We start from the raw sequence: 19766 nt of genomic DNA, 5'->3' as shown, positions 1-19766 counted from the left end.
AAGAAACATCAATGTTTTTTAACATTAATTTAACGTGACAATTAATATACGTATTATTTTTTGAAATAAACAAAGTATTTACATGAAATATATTATTCCACAGATTCATTGAAATCTCGCAATCAGCAAGTACGATCGAATTCCCGATCTCTCTCTCTCTCTCTCTCTCTCTCTCTTTACATTACATCCAAAATGACCAACATCTTTCTTAAAAGTGTCATACTAAATCATGATCGCTAAAACCTTGTACTTCATATCGATCAGTCGAAAAATTAAGCGCTGAATTGACCCAGCATTACGTAACTACCTGCCAAAAGCTAGAAATCTAAAAATACACGCGGGGTTTTCCAGTAAAAGTTGTCGAGAATCGGACATCGGTAATTTATTCATATTGTTTTTCATAAATTTTTATTGGTCCGTTCGGACTAATTAGCCACATATTTTATTAGTCCGAATGAAAATGTATTAGTCTGAGACTAACGGACTAACGTTAGTGTCGAACCCTGTAACATATTTAAAATATATCTTTTTATGATATTTTTAGAAATGACCCCTATAGTAGCTCTCAAAATGCAGATTTAATTTTACATTTATCTGAAAATTTCAAAGGGTTAATGCCCCTGGACTCCAATTGTATATTTACACCTCAAGTGCTAATGTTGTGTAATCGTTCTTATTTTTCCCCCTTTATGTAAAAAGGTTAGACAAATACAATTGCTAGATAAATCCCTGATAATCTGATAAATTTTGCAATATGCTACATCTACCACGATAAATATTAAGTATTTATTCACAATTTTCATTACTTAATGTTTATAGTACAATTACACTTGCAATCAATGCAATTATAATGGGGATGTGGACAAATTATCCATTAGTAAGGAGACTCCTTGACCCTAGAGGAAATACTCTTAAGGTGCTTGGACACAGATTTGAAGTTAATATTTTCTCAAATTTTCTGTAAAATTTCATGACTTATATGTTGCTATAGCATTTCATACTAAAATATAATAAAAATCTTATTTCATCTCGAAGTTATTGAAACTTCAAATTTCTGAACGCGTTTGATTGACACATCCTTGCACTTTCACAAATTTTAATTTTATTCTCAATACTTAAGAAAAGTGGCGATTTTGTTGTGTATTAATGAAAAATATTAAAACTATAATCCAGAAAGTTCAGAGTAGAAATGTTCGAAAGCAAAACCCACTCACAGTATTGTCAGTCCGTGCTCAGTGGTGTGTGCAGACTTTAACAATTGAACACACCCGGTGAATCGTAAACATTAACAATAACAGAGCTCGTGCCCTGTTTACAAAAACAGTTTACTTTTCACGGGTGTATTCAATTTGTTAAACTCTGTACACAACACTGAGCACGGGCTGACGATATTAGTGAGGGGGTTTGCTTTCGCACATTTCTACTCTGAATTTTCTGGATTATAGATGTAATGTTTTTCATTAATACACAACAAAATCGCTTCTTTTCTTAAATGTTAGGGATAAAGATAAAATTTGTGAAAGTGCAAGGATGTGTAAATTAAACGCGTCCAAGAATTAGTAGTTCCAATAATTTCCAGATAAAATAAGTTTTTAATTATATTTTCGTGTGAAATGCTATTGCAATATATAAGTCGTGATATTATACAGAAAATTTGAGAAAATATTAACTTCAAATCTGTGTCTAAGCACCTTTAGGGACAAGCCACAAGTTTACAAACCAAACAAATAGATTTCTTTTATATTTTTTTTCAGTGAACATATATTTTCATACCCTGATGATTCTACAGTATAATCATAATTTGTCCAAACCAGTACATGTGTACCACCAGCTCCATTAAAATTAGCCAGATTAGACAGAATACGGAGAGCAGTAACTTACAGTTCTAATTCAATCTTTGCTTTCTGGCATCCATACTTGATGTAGTCCCCATACTGCTGAGCTCGACCTAGTAGCCCAGTCTTACCACCTAGTCCTAAGCATATGGCACATACAATTGAGCTCTTCCCAGTACCATTAGGACCAATAATTACATTTAAAGAAGGACCAGCATGAAACTCCACCGAATCATAAGTCCTGCAAAACAATGAATTTTGATTAGAAAGGTCATTTGTAAAACTCAATTTTTAAATATACACATATATATACAGTCTAGATTTTTGAAAGCATCAATTTTATGTGGAAAAAAGAAATGGTTATGATTATGGATATAAATGACCATTCCCTATGTGTCATCAGACAAGCAAACAGAAAATATGGTTATACCATATACATTTGATAGAATGTTAGTACATGTATATATTACATGTAGAAATACAAAGTTCTGTAAAATTATAATATTTTATTTTTAATGTACAACTTTGTGTCAATTTTTTAGAAATAAAAATTATTTTGAATCACACTGTTCACTTAATTTAAATAGAATAGTTAACATCTGAAAACATATCAGCCAAAAAAAAAAAGAATTTAAAGCCAGAAAGGCTCCAATGGCACCAAATAGGAACAAGAGTTTCAACAGTTCTTCATGTCTTTTGAATGGGTGCGTCTTTTTACCACAAGGAACCACAAGGTACCACAAGGAACCACAAGGATACCACAAGGAACCACAAGGAACCCCAGGGATACCACAAGGTACCCCAGGGACACCATATACACCTTAATTATTCTAAATATGGTTTATATGCACTTGTAAATTAGAAAAAAATGTTTTTGAAAGGCAATTTAACACTTTAATTGTCTTAAATATAGAGCAGTTATCCAAGTTAAAAATTTAAAAGTAAATATACTTATTTAAGCTAAATTATGCATTTATAGTTCAGAGGAACAGTTAAATTATTGTATCTTTTTATGATGTACAAAAAGTTAATGGTTAATTGTGTATTGCAATAGTCAATACACAAACCAAAAGTTGATATCCAAGAAGAATCCTAATGATAACCCCTGTACCACTAGGATAAGCCAAGGTACCTGAAAGAAAATCCAAATGACACTCAATTCAACTTTTAAAAAATCTTTTCATGGTTTAAATGCACTTGTTAATTATGAATTATAACTGTTTATTGTATATTTGTATAATACAAAACATAAAGAATAAAAGAACCCCAAGGGACATTTAGGATCATGATGAAATCCCAACAAACAAACCCAAAGAACCACTTAGATTAATAAATGACATTCCATTCAACCTTAATAAATCTAAATATGATTTATGTTCATTTGTTAATTACAAAGTAAACTGTTTATTGTAAAGATAATTTTTTTTAGGTCACCTGAGTCATTCAGTTGACCTACCAATTGTGATTTGTTTATGTTTGTTGTTCATTGGTCATAAAATGTTGAAATTTTCAGCTTCTTTTGAACCACTGAACCAATTTTAACCAGTTTTATGGGTATAAAGTTAACCAGTTTTTATAGGTAAAGGGAAACATGAATTTTGAATTTCATGGTCCTTGACCCCTCTCCCCTTCTGGGTTTGAAGGATGGGACTAAAACCATCAAAATACATTGTATATGCAATCGTTAAAATCTTCTTCTTTACTCTTGGAAATCCAATAGTCAAACTGTTGACATGAATGTAATAAGCATTAATTGAGCTCTCTATCAATTGTAAAATTTGTGGCCCAGGGGTCAGGTTTTAGGGTAATCTGGTGAAAAAGCATTATTTCTTTCAAAATATTCTTTACTCTAGGATATTAGATTAGGCAAACATGTTACCAGTAAATGCATGGTGTGATGCATATATGAGCAAGGGTGCCTCTTACAAAATTGTGAAACTTTATGGCCTGTGGGTAAGCTAGGGGTTCTGGTGTAGGGTGAGGATCTATTGGTAATATAGTGAAAAAGCATCATTTTTTTGAAAATCTTCTTTTGAAAGTGCTTACAGTTGTGTTGAGAAAATGCATACGGTGCCATTTTCAAATTATTTCTTTTAAAACCCCTTCTGCCCCTGGTATTTAACACATAAAATAAATTATTTATGTCAGAAGTGCAACTATAGATGATGGGGGAAAAAAACTTGCATCCTCATTCAAGTCTAGAAAGTATGAAAAACTACCCATAAATGGTGTACAATTTCCAAACAATGAAGTGCCTTTAATTACAAAATAAAAAAAAATGAGTGTGTTATAAATTTAAGATGATGTTTTTTTGTAAACATATCAGAAGTCAGGAGCTAATGCAACAAAATGATCGAGGTTAAATAGAATCACTTCCAAATCTTGTATTTAAAAAAAATAACACTTTCAAAATTCTTTTTTTGCCTTTTTTAGTTTTCAGAATTGCCTTATATAAATTGATATTAAGTAATTTGTTGGGAATTAATTTTAACACGTCATTTATTAAACTTTCTACACGAGTTAAATTTATGGTCTGACTGTCTGTATATGATCAAATTTTTGGTGGAGATTTGTCTTTTTAAATAAAAAGTTCTAATTTTTCAAATAAAATTCTGTTAATACTGGTTAATAAAAATTAATTCTGAAACTTTTCTATGGATTTGTGTATTCTATTGATATACTTAAAAAGTATTCAACTAGAATGTATATATACATATTATGATCTTATAATTGGAAAAATATGTTAAAACAAACTGAATTTTCTCCAAAATTTCCAATTTTTGAATTCACACACCTTATATATCCAAATGTAAGTAAACAACAATAATTTCAGTTAATTTACTAAAACTACACTGCTTTTGAAAAAATTTCCTGGGTAAAAATCGCAGGAAATAAACTAGAAAAACTAAATATATATATATAAACACAAAAACTTTTCTCAACAAAACATTTTCGTTCATTGTTTTCATAGCATTTATTCCTTAATACAATATAAAAACAATCATGTACATGTAAAAAGGAAGTCCAAGGTTGTGAGTTTCTTTGTTATGGAAATGCATGAATTCAAACTTTATAAATTTCTCTATATTAGATTGATACATTTATTAAAAAATAAATCATCATGCATTCATGGCATATTGTATGAATGTCTATAGATTGTACAGAATATGATCATCTCAATTAAGAGAAGTTATGGAATATAGAAATGATAGCATACATCTATTTTCAATGACATATGGAGAACTCTCTTGTGTACAGGATTTCTTGTTTGTGTGCATGCATATATCCACAATTTCAATGGCTCTGCATGTCCCTATATATACCAATTAACTGACAAAGTCCCAAGATTCCATTTTAAACCTCAATATAAAGAAGAGACATATTGCTTTCATTTCCCATAAAAAAGTTTCCTTTGAGGGTTCAGGTATTGCAAAATAGGCTTTGTGAAATTACAATATTCCTGAATTTTGAAGAAAATGGATGAATTTGAGCATCTTCAGTTAATAATTAAAATATGAGCCCACCCCACGATCCAAAAAAAAATTTCATGGATAAAAATCTGATGAAACAGTTCTTTCAATATATAAATAAACAATTTATATCAGAGGTTGGGGACTATGCAAAATATTGAGAAACAGCTTCAATTTTTGACCGTTTTTAAAGAGGTTTTTTCAGGATTTGAGGAAAATGAGGCAACTCATGACTTCATAATTATTAATACATGGACTAGAGAGAAAATTATGTCATTTTTAATTGGTATGCAGTCACTGAGGTTCCAAGTGAAATTTTAACATATTTTCAATGAAGACTGAGCAGATTTGATTCTTCAGAAATTCACAAGGCCAAAAAAGGTCCTATTAGTAAGTGAACTTTGTTCTCTAATAAATATAGATCTACAAAACTTAGAACCATGCAGTTACTACCAGGTATAATAGATTGAGACAAGTAGCCAAGCTATTTACTATCCTATAGGAGATAATTTATTAATACAATATGTGTGAATTATAATTATTAAACTTGCATGAGAATGAATTATGATTTTTTTTTTAAGTCATATATGGCGTATTTTTGATAAGTTCAGACTCAACTAAAATTAAAAAGATCTTTCTATTTGTTTTAATTACTTTGTATAAGGATAGGACTTTCCTGTAAATTACACAATTTAAATCAATCGCGTTTCATAAAACTTACGACTTTTCAACTTTATACACAACCATTCCCCATGATAAATTAAAGTCCAGGCTTTTTGATATCATTGACAGCTGCTTTTTCAATAAAAATGGAACTCGTAAATATACTTACCTTGTCATTGATCATTTGCAAAATTATTTTGTTAAAAAACATTCTGATTGTACACACAAGTACTCTGAAGTTGACATTAAAAAGATGCTTGAGTTTCTGATTGACAATATCTATGTGGTTTTTGGAGACCAGGTCTTCCAACAATCTATTGGAATACCTATGGGTACCAATTGCACCCCGTTATTAGCAGACCTTTTTTTGTATTCATATGAAGCAGAATTTGTCCAAAATCTTGTACGTGAAAAGAAGAAAACACTTGCTGTTGTGTTCAACTCGACATTTAGATATATCGACGACATATTGTCAATTAACAATGGCTATTTTCATTCTTATGTCGATACGATATATCCTGGTGAACTTGAGATAAAAGATACCACAGAGTCTGACACATCTGTTTCATATTTGGATATTTTACTTGAAAAAGACGTTAATGGTAATCTAACAACCAAGCTTTATGATAAACGTGATGACTTTAACTTTTCAATCGTCAACTTCCCTTACTTATGCAGCAATATACCTTCATCACCTGCATACGGGGTATATATCTCTCAGTTGATCGATACGCAAGAGCATGCTCTACGTATGTACAATTTCTAAAACGAGGTAAATTATTGACAAATAAGTTGATGAAACAAGAATATCAGCGGTCTCGTTTAAAGTCATCATTTCGTAAGTTCTATGGTCGATACAATGACCTTGTCAGCAAATACAATTTATCATTGAGTCAAATGCTGACTGACGTTTTTCATACTAATTGTTAGGCCATTATTTACACACTGAATTGTCGACGGATTTTTCCGTTATTTCCTGATCATGACAAGGAGCACACGGCGGGTGTGACCGGTCAGCAGGGGATGCTCAATCCTCCATGGCACCTGATCCCACCTCTGATGTATGGAGGTCCGTGTTTGCTCTGCTCCTGTTTTGTATTGTATAATGGATTTTTGAGCTTGAATACTGTTCGTTATCTCCATATATTTCATATTAGAAATTTAAGGGTAAAACAATAATCGATTTATTTACTGACTCCGCATTGAAATATCAGACACAGTTTAAAGTCATTTTAACTATAGAAACGTGGGGTTATTCAAGTTCAGAATCAGTGAAAATTTTAATTTGAACGTAAATAACGAATATCATGTTCAACTACACTCTATCTCGTATTTTTATTTTTTACCTCAGATATGCCATATATAGCTTTAAGTATTAATGTATTTAAATGATGTAATTAAAAAATGCACATAAACCATATTTACATTTATTAAAGCTGAATTGGATGTCAGTTATATGGCTCATTATTGGGGTACTTAAGTGTATTCTTCAGATACCTAGGGTTTCCTTGGTATCCTTTTTTGTGTATTAAAATATGCAATAAACAGTTACTATGTTATTTACAAAAGCATAAAACCATTTTTAGATTTATAAAGGTCCAACTGGGTGTCCTTGGGGTATTTTGGGATATTCTTCGGGTTACCCTGGGATGCCCTTGTGGTAACTTAAGGCTATCCTTTGGTTCTTAAGCGAGTATCCTTTTGATTTGTGTATTGAAGTATATACAATAAACAGTTACTGTGTCATTTACAAGTGCAAATATAAACCATATTTACATGTACATTTATTAATGTTGAATTGGGTATCCTATGGTACACTGGGATTTTCTTTTGGTACCTTAAGAGTATTATTTGGTTTTATGTGAGTGCCCTTTGGTTTTGCGTATTGAAATACACAAATCATAGTTAAAACATGATTATTTATTTACACCGTATAAAATATTAAAGTTCTTCAAAACTAAACATGCATAATTGAGCTTAATTGTTTAATTAATTAATATTACCTATAAATTTTTAACTTGGGTAACTCCTCTATATTTAAGACAATTAATTTAAAAGTGTTAATTTGTCTTTCAAAAACATTTTTTTTCTAATTTACAAGTGCATATAAACCATATTTAGAATAATTAAGGTTGTATATGGTGTCCCTGGGGTACCTTGTGGTATCCCTGGGGTTCCTTGTGGTTCCTTGTGATTCCTTGTGGTATCCTTGTGGTTCCTTGTGGTACCTTGTGGTTCCTTGTGGTAAAAAGACATACCCTTTTGAATTGAATTAAAAAAAAATTAATGAACATTGTAATCAAATTATGTCACAATTATAGTTTAGGGCCTTATGCCATGATCAGAACTGATCTGGGTCCAAATTAAGCAAGACACCATGGAAAGTAAACAAAAATGGACATCTGTTGGTGTGAATAATTAACTCATCTCTGCAATCAGTTGAAGAACTATGAAGAATTTACTGCTATATCATTAATTAAATGGGGGGGGGGGGGTAATTTTCTGTTTTCAAGGCATGAAGAGGCCCACAGCTTCATGTCAACCACATAATGTTAAATATCATATACTGTAAATCACCTTTTATTTGACAGAATTTTATTTTCGTATAGTTATGCGAGACATTCTGCTCAACTCATGTATATTTTCATTAGTATAGATTATATACAACAATACCCAGAATTCGTTAAAAATGTTTCTCACATATAAATATCAAAAAGCTATCTAGTGAAAATAAGGTGTTCGTGAAAATTTGGTGGTCTACAGTACATAACCACTCAACAATTCTTCATCCACAAAATCACATCCCCAAGATCTCAAAGTTTTTCCTCAAACCAGTAAAATTTGACCCCACGAAAATATGTATTTTATCTAATAACAAAACATCGCTGGCCATTTACCAGATGTGTTGCACCACTAATTTAGATACGATCCCATGATGATTCCTGCCGAGATATTCAGAACTGTTGCTGTGAAATCAGCTTTATTGGGCACTAATTATTACACTCTCCTCTCTAATCAATTTTAGGAAGATGATTTTATGACAGTAAAAGAAAGTAGAAAGGTGACCGAAACATCTGTCTTGAAAAGCTTGCAAAGTTGGCGACTATTTCACTCAAGTTGCACGTTACATGGAACGAAATCATTAAAAGTTAGGGTCAGCACTATAAATTAGGCTCGGTCGGGAAAGCAGAAACAAACATATTTTTTTCCTAGGTCTAAATTGGTCCTTCTACTTTCACTTGTATCATGAACATGCATGCAGTGTTCGAAATTCAGAATTATTTTCTATGGGTCCAAAGGACCCATAGAGAAAGGGACCACATGAGTCCTTCCAGGGAAGCATAGGCCCAAAAATACCATAAAATATTTGGGAAAAATAAACTTTTACATTTTGATGATCTCAGTAAGTTTATCGCTTCATATGAAATATGTCAATAAAGGGTAACTACAACAACTCGCAAGTATTAACAATATGAAACGGTAAAACATTAATCGTCAAACAGTCTTACTTGGTCATATATAACATGTAAAGAGTTTAACATGTGTTTAGATTTTTCCTCGGAATTACAATTTCTGTTTTTAAAATCGGCAGGTAGAAAATTACACAGGTTTCTTAGATTACCACAGTATGTTCTTAAAATGTACTAAGTATACTTGGACAATTTTTCGTGGAAAGTTTGTAACCGCATACATATAGCGTAAATTTATTCCACGCAGGAAAATAAATCTTCAGTATTTATTTAAAATGCACATGAAAAGAAGAATTGATACAATCTTGATAAAAATAACAAGTTTTACCCATCTTAAGTCCAATTTCTTTTAAAGACGCTCATTGGTTAATTTTTTTTAATAAATATCCAATTAAAATGCAGGAAAGATATAAAAGCTAATGTAAATGCATAAACCAATATATGTTAACTTCAATCGCAATTTCTAAAGCCTATCCAACAACCGGTAAAGAAAAACAACGGTGTATTTTTTCAAGCTCGCCGGAAAGGTCCAAGAAGATGTGATTGACTTTAACTTGTTTCCCGGCAAATCATCATCGGCCCAAAATTAATTCAAGGACCCATTTATTTCCTTCCGTTTGTACGTCGGCACAGGACCGACGGGCCGACGCTAATTTCGAACACTGCATGCATGTATGTGTACAACTAGTAAACATCTGTCCTTCATTGTCAGAGGAAAACAACTTAATGAACATGTGCCATCAATTTGCCTGACATGTAAACCCTTCATACATGATAATTCTCTCTCACTTTTGGCATGTAACTGATTTTCAAGTTCACACAAACATTTAACAGGTCTGGTACAATCACTAGATTTAGCTTCATAGCTTTAATTACCCACATAGCTTTATTTACCTACCTGAAGTAGCTTTATTTAGCTACTAAATCAAACTTTTTTCTTAAATAAGCATTTTTCTCAGGATGTGCAGAAAATGACACTTTGGTGCAGTGATAAATTTCAACTTTCAACTCATCCGAAAACAATTCATGAAAAAATCACTCTTGAAGATGTGTCTTTTTTTTCGCAATTGCAATCAAAGTTCTAAAAGTTTTGGGGCTATATACAACAGTAACTTTGTGTCCAAACAGTTACTTCTCGAATGAAATAACAAAGAAGACCAGTTTTGGTTAACATGATAATTAATTGGTAGTTATTCAGCACAATGTGAAGTAATCATTTTTATCAGTGCCTCACTGCAAACAAGGAGGTGTACAGTTACTCAAACAATGGAACTACATCTTTTGCTTAAAAGTGTTCAAATGCGGCAATGTTTAAACTATCTCTGCTTTGGATTGCTTTTTAAATCATCTTTAATATAAATATTAGTAGGAATTTAGTTGCGATTTTTTGTCTTTTAAAAATAATAAGCAAAATTGTGAAAAGTTGGATTGAAATAGCTAAATAAAGCTACCTGAAGTAGCTAAATCAAGCTACGATAGGTAATTCTAGCTACATACCTAAATGTACACAACTGATTGTACTGGACCTGTTTAACAGTAATGTTAGCTGTGTCAACATTGACACACGTTTGTATAAATTTTCTGTTCTTAAAAACACTACACACACAAAATCCTTACATAGAACGTCTGCAAAGTTTGATGGGAATGGCGCAACCATTACACTTACAAAAAGTTATCGAGCTTGATCCTCACTATTGAACCTTCTTCCCTTTCGGAATTTATACATTGTTTAGATTTTTGAATACGACCAACCAGTGCTGCAGCGCTTAGATTTCGTCTGCTTCCCATTTTCATCCTGCTTTTTCTAAAATTTCAGATCATGATGAGGCTACCTTCGGCCTTCCCGGGTAAAATCTGAACGTTGGTATATTTGAAATATCGAGCCCGACAATTTAATGGTGACATATTTTTCGCATTCTCTATCCAGAGTTGTCGTTCCCGCTACGCTCCCACATACACATGATGAAAAATTGTGTTAATAATAGATTTTAGTTATATTTCTCATCTGAAAACAGGATTTATTTCAATCCATTACCCTTTGAAAGGATTATTTAATTAAATTTTAGATGTACTAGAGATTGTATGCGAGTGTGTTTGGGGGGGGGGGGGGGGGGGGGGGAGAGGGAGGGGTCATAATAGAAAATAGCAAAAGTCAGGATGAAGATACGACCATTTAATTTTGAAGCGGAGGGGGGTGGCCAAATTTTTTTTCGAGTCAGATTATTCATTTTCATGCCGGCCAAGAACAGATTATTTATTTTCTTCTTCACTTCCAGAAGTAAGTGTTTTATTAAGTCTGTATTAGACAATTTCAAAACCATCGACAGTAACAAGAGGCCATGATTGGTGCAGGAAATAAAATTAATATTACTTGAAATATATATTTTTGGTTAGTAGGAAATTAAATATATTGATCTTATTTAGATTATTCAGTAAGGAAGTTTCCATATTTTCTCAGCAGAGTAAAAATAAGTTAAAAATTCTCAATTTTGTTAAGTAGTCTTCATATCATGATATAAACTGGAAAAAATGTTTACAATATTATTTTCACTTGTCAAATTGTAGATGACAATCGTAGATGTCTTCGCAATAAAGCTCCCACCGACCCCCCCCCCCCATTCCCCAATCCCTGTCGAGAGGGGGGGCCTTCTCCTTGCCTACCCACATTTTGCGCCTCAGATTTTAAATCTGTGACTTCTCATTAGCCTACACATTAGCAGATAGGAATATACGCCACTGGTTCGGGGGCCTACCCCGAGAAATTTTCTTTAAAAAATGGCTCCAAATGGTGCATTTTCCAGCATTTTAGATTGAATAAGTTAGTTTTTGGCCACCTTTTTTCTAGTTGTTTTTCAAGACCGACCTATACCCAAATTTTCAAGAATTTGAACAAAACATTAAAATTTGGGATCATTTTTAACTTTCAGGTAAACATGATAAATGAGACTTTCGAAAGAGAAAAATTAAACGTAAAATCTGATAAAATTAGAAATATCGCCATTTGATATATAATATCAAATTCTTCATTTTAAAAAAGCACGTCCAGTGTGTCGATCGCATGTGAAGTTCTGATTTCCAAAATACAACTGATGTGCAATTTCCCAACACTAAGAAAATTTGAATTCTATGTAGTAACCCTAATTACTCTTTTCAACTACTTGACTATACTCATATAATTTGCAATATAAACAAATAATGATATTTCATATTGAAGAATAAATATAAATTATTTTGGGAAATTGTTGGAATTATTGCTTCTTCATTGGGGGGGGGGGGGATTATAATTTCTAACATAAATGCACTCTTTAATTCTATTGTTTTTTACCTACTTACCAGCCCAATATTTGAAAAAAAAAGTCTTAGAAAACAATCAATAAAAAGGTGGCCAATTCTTGTTTTGACAGGACCCCTACTTTATACATATCAGTTTACCACAATTCATTATACAAAGTTGTAACGTTAGTTGGGTTTTATTAAACGTCATTCAACTGTAAATAAAAAAAAATGCTGATCTTTTGCTTTTAAAAATTGCATTGTAAATTCCAACTCCAAAAGGAACACTTTCAATGTGCTTTTTTGGTAGAGGTCACAACGTAAAACGACTAGTATACGTCCCTGATGTATTAACTATTTTTTTTTTCTAAATAATAATAATAATAATAACAGTTTATTCATGTAGTTCTTCGAAGAATGAAGAAAATTCTTGAAAGAATATTACTTTTTCAATACCAAAACAATACCGTAATATGGTTGTTAGTGTATGACCTTGTGTCATTTTTTTCATTTTTTTTTTCATTTATTGTTAGTTAATTCGTTGATGATAACATGTAGTAAAATTAAATATTTTAAAAACTTTTATCGGCTGCAGGAGCGGCCGATCTATTTGTGGTTGTGTTAGAAAGTGCGCATGGAGAAATGAGGTGTTACATGTATTTCTCTTTTAGTTTTTTAAATCAATTCGTTGATGATAACATGTATTAAAATTAGAGTAAAATATTTTAAAAACTTGATTTGAATAAGTCTTAAATGTTGTTATTATTTATTATTTCAATTTTTGTTCTTCTTCAGATAATTATTAATTTATGATTATACAAGCTTATCTTTTTAAAAAGATTGATGAGCTAGCGCTGTAGCATAATAAAATACAGAAGATATCTGAACCATTTGTTAAATTTGCTGAATCGATTAATTATTAATAAGAAGGCACATTGGAGCACTGGGGGGGGGGGGGTGTCATAATTCAGAATGGTGAATCTAAGAGTGGGCTTCACGTCGGCAATGGCATAACTCCTAACTGTGCTTTAAGCATTCTGTATTCTACTGTAATTTCAATTTGGAGGTGAAAAAAAGGTCAGTAGAACCAATGAGCACCTAGTTTAAAATATTCCAGTGTGGTACTGTTTTTTTTTTTTTTAGTTATCGCATCTTCTCGGAACTTTCCGGCAAGCTCGGTAAACATATCCGAGGTTGCGGCGGTTTTCCGAACTTGCCGGAAAAATCAATGAAGGTAGATTAGAAAAGCTCATGACAATTTTAGAAATAGCAGTCTTCGTTTTATAAGACCCGAGTAACTGTTACTTTTTGTTCATTTACGTGCAGGATAGACAACAAAACACGAAACTTCAGATCATATGTATTTTCAGATGATAAAAACTAAACTGACATGTCTTTCCGACATACTCTGAAAATATTTTTTTCCGAGTTTGCCGAAATATCCAGGAAGGTGGTGCAACTGTGAGAAAAGCTAGATGTCTAGAATCTTATGCATTATATGACCTAAGTTTTTCTTGTACTTTTACGTGTAGGTTAGACAATAAATTAAAAAAAATCAGAATCCGGATCTAGACTGGTATTGCCTGTCTCTAACGTAAGAAATGTATATCGCACATATCAGACAGGAAAGGCTAGTGTAAATTCTGATCATATCTATATTTGTATGGCAAAACGAAATTGTTATCGCACAGTCTATCTACAGTAGTTTTCCCAGAATGCCCGACCGTGAAGTCGAGCATGCGTATTCCAGAAATATAGACTAACGTAGTTGCTAGCGCTCGAGAGCGCTAGCAATAAAAGGGTTTACAATAGGTACTCCCCGACTTGGAAGAGTGTAAGATATGAACATAAATCGTTACGATTTTCCGGATAATAATTACAGTGGTAAAGTGATGAATAAAAAATGAAAAGTTTGTAAAACTAGTAAAAATAAATTTGTATATGCTACAGCTGCAAATGAAACAAGGATACTTTTTCTACACTTTGCATTTATTGTGATGTCCATCACCGCGCCATGCTGCATAGTCTGCAGGAATCATCGACATGATCACCTGACAAAGATCAGGGTATCAGCAGTTCATCTGTAGATTCGAATATAAATAGGCCTACAATTTTATCATCATTTACACATCACTGATTTTCTTATCGATGAATCAATTTAATGAACAAAAGCACTGGAATTCCTTTTTTCTTGCAATTTTTTATCTTTCTTTCTTTCTTTTTGGGGGATGGGGTTCTATCCTGAAATAAAAAAAAATGTTAACTCTTCCAGCTTTGAATATCTTGCGCTTTCCTTGAAAGCTTACTTGTGAAAATACTTTTTTTAAAATGCTACATTTTGTTTGCGACCGATTTGATGCTTTGCATTAATTTTACTTGTGAACTCTGTATTGTTGATTACCTGTGTATTCTTTGACACACCCCCCCCTCCAAAAAGGAAATTTAAATAATTCTCCCAACTCAAAATTTTATTTAGTGGGATGTAAAGGTATATAAACGAGGGGAGGGGGGGGGGCTTTCATTGAAACTTTTAATCCTTAAGATTTAAATTAAAACTTTACATTCTCAAAAGGCGGGGAGAGGGACAGGAAGCTTCCTGCAACCCACCCCACCCCTCACCCAAGAATCTTTGTGGCTTAATGTTATGTTCACATGAGTGGAAGTCAGGTGCAAGTGAAATAACTTTCCAAAACTATTTGCATCAATTTGCAATTTCCCTATCTATTTTTGGTCCAATGTAGAATGAATAATTCCTTATATTGACCTGGAAGGTCACGTGCAGGTCAATATAACGTAGTATTTTTCTAACATTATTAGATCTCAGCCAATCAGAGAGATGGGAATTATTCAATCATATAATAAAATGAATTATTATGATTCATCGTTATGAATGTTATATAGATTTAACTGACACAGGTTAGCCAAGGCCGTAACTAGGCTCAAATTTTTAGTGAGGCAAGGGAAGGATCTAGGGGTCATTCGAGTCCCAAGCGGGTCCAGGGTAGAGTCCTGATGGGGGTTACCGGGGGAGGGAGTTCCCTAAACCTGGGTTTCAGCAAATTAAAGACTTAATCTTTGAAAGTTTCACGCTTTAAAATTTTTTAGGCGTTCTAAACTATAATGAAGCACCTGATGAGAAGATCGATTCAGAGAAACTGAAACATAAGTTGAAAGCATCAATTTAGTACAAAGACACCAATTAAGTAAAACTTTTTTTTTCATTTTTCAGAATGCTCTAAAATTTAAGTGAGGCATTTCCCTCACTTGCCTCAATAGTAGTTACGGCCTTGTTAGCTGATTTTTATTTTTGGGGGGAATACAAAAGCCCATTGAGCTCATTTTCGTAGGTAAAAAAAAATCGCGTTATAATGCAAAAACTTTCGCGAATAAACGCAAAACTTTCGAGTTTATTCGCGAAATTAAGTTCCGCGTTATATCGCTATATATATATATATATATATATATATATATATATATATATATATATATATATATATATATATATATATATATATATATATATATATATATATATATATTACTTACGAAAATGAGCTCAATGGGCTTTCGTACAAAACCTTTGAACAAAATAAAAAAAAATTCAAAAAAGAACTATAAATATAGTTGTACATCATGTAAGTGTACTTGAGTTCCAAGGCATACTGAAATCGAACCATATCTTTAGAAGAGGTAGCATTTTCAAAGAATTTCACAGAAATTTATTTTTAGCAAACACGAAAAAGTGAGTCAAAAATCAAAGACCGCAATGAAAAGAATTTTTCTCCGTTTATTCTATACGAAAGCCCATTGAGCTCATTTTCGTAGGTAAAAAAATAAATTTTTCGCGTTATAACGCGAAACTTTCGCGAATAAACGCGAAACTTTCGCGTTATAACGCGTAACTTTCGCGTTATAACACATAACTTTTGCGTTATAACGCGAAACTTTCGCGAATAAACGTGTAACTTTCGCGAATAAATGCGAAACTTTCGCGTTATAACGCGGAATTATACATATATAGTCATGTTACTCAGGAACCTGTGATCTTGAGTGACAGATAAAAAGCATGAACGCAGAGGGGGACTTCTACGAATTTATAAATGACATTTCTTCAGAAGATGTAAAAGAGAACTGATGCGAGAAATGGATAGATTAGTGTTGATTTTGCATTTAATCTCAAAACCCTACTAATTAATTAAATGAATATTCCTAAAAGATTTTAAAGATTAAAGATTTTCTTGTTTTTCACTTGTTGAATCCAAGAAATTCTTTAGACTAATTTTTTTTCTCAGGAAGATATCCACTCGTTGCTTTCTTTGAATAAATTGTCAATGTTTTCGTAAGTAATGGTATGACCAAGTGGTGCAACCTTAAAATACAATGTTGTATTTCTACAGTGAGTATATCGGAGATGAATGATTTGCTACGAATATTTGTCATCCAATTTTCACATTAGGTTACTCATGTGATGTGACACAATTGTTCCGTGAAATATAGAAATTTACCTCATTGTTGTCAATTTTCTGAGATTTTTTATTTCAAATTCTATAAAGAGTGTTCAATCTAATTAAAATTTGACTTGTATTTTCGCTCCTCTGCTATACGCTTAATTCAACACTTGTATTGAACAGCATTGAGAAAGACAAAATGTGACGGCAAAAAAGAATTAGAAAGAGGAGAGACACATTCAATGGCGAGAAAACATAAAATTTCAGCTTGTGATAATCCAAGTTCAAAATAGTCTTTCTTTTTTCATTGTAATGAATAAACTAGATCATTCTAAAGTAAAACAAACTGTAGACTTATGCAAACGTCTCTGTTTTACAGGGAAACTTTCGCGAAAGTTTCGCGTTATAACGCGAAAGTTACGCGTTTATTCGCGAAAGTTATGCGTTATAATGCGAAAGTTTCGCGTTATAACGCGAACGTTAAGCGTTTATTAGCGAAAGTTTCGCGTTATAACGCGAAAAATATATTTTTTTTACCTACCAAAATGAGCTCAATGGGATGTCGTAATTCTACATTTGTACAAAGTGTTTGTTTTTTTTAATGAAATCGTACCAAAACTGTAGGAGAAGCGTTTTTGGAAAATCAGTTATATACAGACAGACAGCTATAGACAGACGGACTTAGAACACTTTACCATGACACAAGCTCTTTTGGTCTCTGACCACTCAGAAAAAGGAATAAAATCAGCAGGACCCATTTTCAATAATGCGTTGAGGACATTAAAATTTTTACATTTAAAGATACATTGTAAGGGTGATTTTAATATATAGTCATAAAATGATTTTGTCTGTCTTGAATACTACTTATCCCATTCAATTCACAGGTGCTTGTGGACAGGACCACCACCCCCAGAATACACACCAATGGTCCAATTAAGGATATTTTTATTTGTCTTTATTCATAAATTATTCTTCTAGCAGACATTTACAATGTACGGAAGCCGGTTGGTGCCAGGTAGAAAAAATATTTTATCTGGCGGCCGCCAAATAATTATCTGGCGGCCGCCACATAAATAACTGGCGGCAGCCAGAAGCTTATTTGGCGGCCGCCAGTTATTTATCTGGCGGCCGCCAGATAAAATATTTTTCTACCTGGCACCTACCGGCTTCCGTAACAATGTATTTCATATTGACATTCAAAAAAAAATAACGTAGAATTATTTTTTGGAATATCCATATGTAAATACATAGTACAAGTGTGCTAGAAGAATAATTTATGAAAGAAGACAAAAAATCTCCTTGGACCCGGGTGCATATTCGGGGGGGGGGGGGGGGGGGTCCTGTCCACATGCATCTGCGATTCGATTAAGCCGGGTGGTTGGCCGTTTGTTTGCTTTACGTCCCTTCGAAAATATTTTACTCATATTGGGACAACACAGGTGGAAGGCTGCATATTTAGACCCTATACTCGGCGTTTAGCCCAATGAGCAATTTTTTTGTGCCAAAACCGACTACGATACGTGACCTCGATTTATAGGTCAATCCGAAGGACCAGTCTTCCATGCCCTGCAGTGGTCGAATACACTACGTAAGTATCAATTAATCCCCTTATACTCTAGAGAGACAAGCTAATTCAGAGAATTTGTGTCCCCACTTAAGGAAAAAGAAGATCTTGCGAAGATCGGGGGGGGGGGGGGATCTGTCTGTAACACTTTCGTTTCGATATCTCTAGAAGCCTTTGAACTTTTGCAATGAAATTTTACAGAAGACCCCTATTCATTTTGAGGTCAAAAATTCAAAGGTCAAAGGCATAAATTCATAAATTCTGTCTGTTTTAACACTTTTGTTTTCGGGCGATATCTCGAGAAGCCTTTGAGCTGAAACGAAAATGGTTTTTGTCGTTTTGTTTCGTATAAGACGTTGGACATACGTTTTTGTTTAATTTCTTAAACACTAAAAGTTATTAATTCTACGATCATATAAGTAGGTCGAAACTTCCGAGGTACTGGGACTGCACTAAAATAATACACGCTTTATTATAGTGTTTTGAAACCTCTCTAGAGACGTTGTTTGCTATAGTTCTTAGCTGTGTGTCGTCTTATACATTGTAGTAAGACCTGGATAAGGCATACAGTTGTGGAGGGCACCTAGTTGAGAGTATACAATAGCCAGAACATAAGACCTGAATAAGGCAGTTGGTTGGTTATTGAGAGAGGTTGGCATACCACGAAGGTGGGGGAAATACCAGAAGTTGCCAGTAAAGGTAGAGTGGCAGGACCAGAGAAAATTTATGTGCGGGAGATACCCGTTGACCACAGATAGTGGTCATCCAATCAAGAAAAAACCCTTTGTATTTCTTTTAATTGTATTTAAATTTGTAAATACATTGTATTTGGTCAAAAAACCTGAGTTAACAGGTTAACGAACTTGAGTGTAAAGCCTCGGTGATACAAGACATATCACCACACACCGGCTCGGCCGCGTTGCATGTTACAGAGCTTTTGCAATGAAATTTACAACCACGACTCCCTATGGCTTAAGGAAGACCCCTATTGATTTTGAGGTCAAAAGGTCAAGGTTTAAATTCATACATCCTGTCTGTGTATA

At 33.0% G+C, this 19766-nt stretch overlaps 1 protein-coding gene across 1 annotated transcript in view; it reads right to left on the bottom strand.

The window, feature by feature from the left end:
- LOC133173821 (structural maintenance of chromosomes protein 5-like) overlaps positions 1–11283 on the bottom strand; it is a 57094-nt gene extending 45811 nt beyond the window's left edge. The window contains exons 1-2 of the mRNA XM_061308874.1: positions 11105–11283; positions 1882–2076 (exon numbers count right to left, since the gene is read on the bottom strand). Of these exons, the coding sequence (XP_061164858.1) occupies positions 1882–2076; positions 11105–11232 (323 nt within the window). The 5' untranslated portion in view covers positions 11233–11283. The remainder of the gene's footprint in view (positions 1–1881; positions 2077–11104) is intronic.
- Positions 11284–19766: the final 8483 nt, after the last annotated feature.

Source organism: Saccostrea echinata, unplaced genomic scaffold (assembly GCF_033153115.1).
Source record: "Saccostrea echinata isolate AGI-Se365-2 ecotype Australia unplaced genomic scaffold, CSIRO_AGI_Sech_v1 ptg000002l, whole genome shotgun sequence".
NCBI classification, from domain to species: Eukaryota; Metazoa; Mollusca; class Bivalvia; order Ostreida; family Ostreidae; genus Saccostrea; species Saccostrea echinata.
The sequence above is the reverse complement of the archived record's forward strand: the minus strand, read 5'-3'. Positions and strand labels throughout refer to the sequence as shown.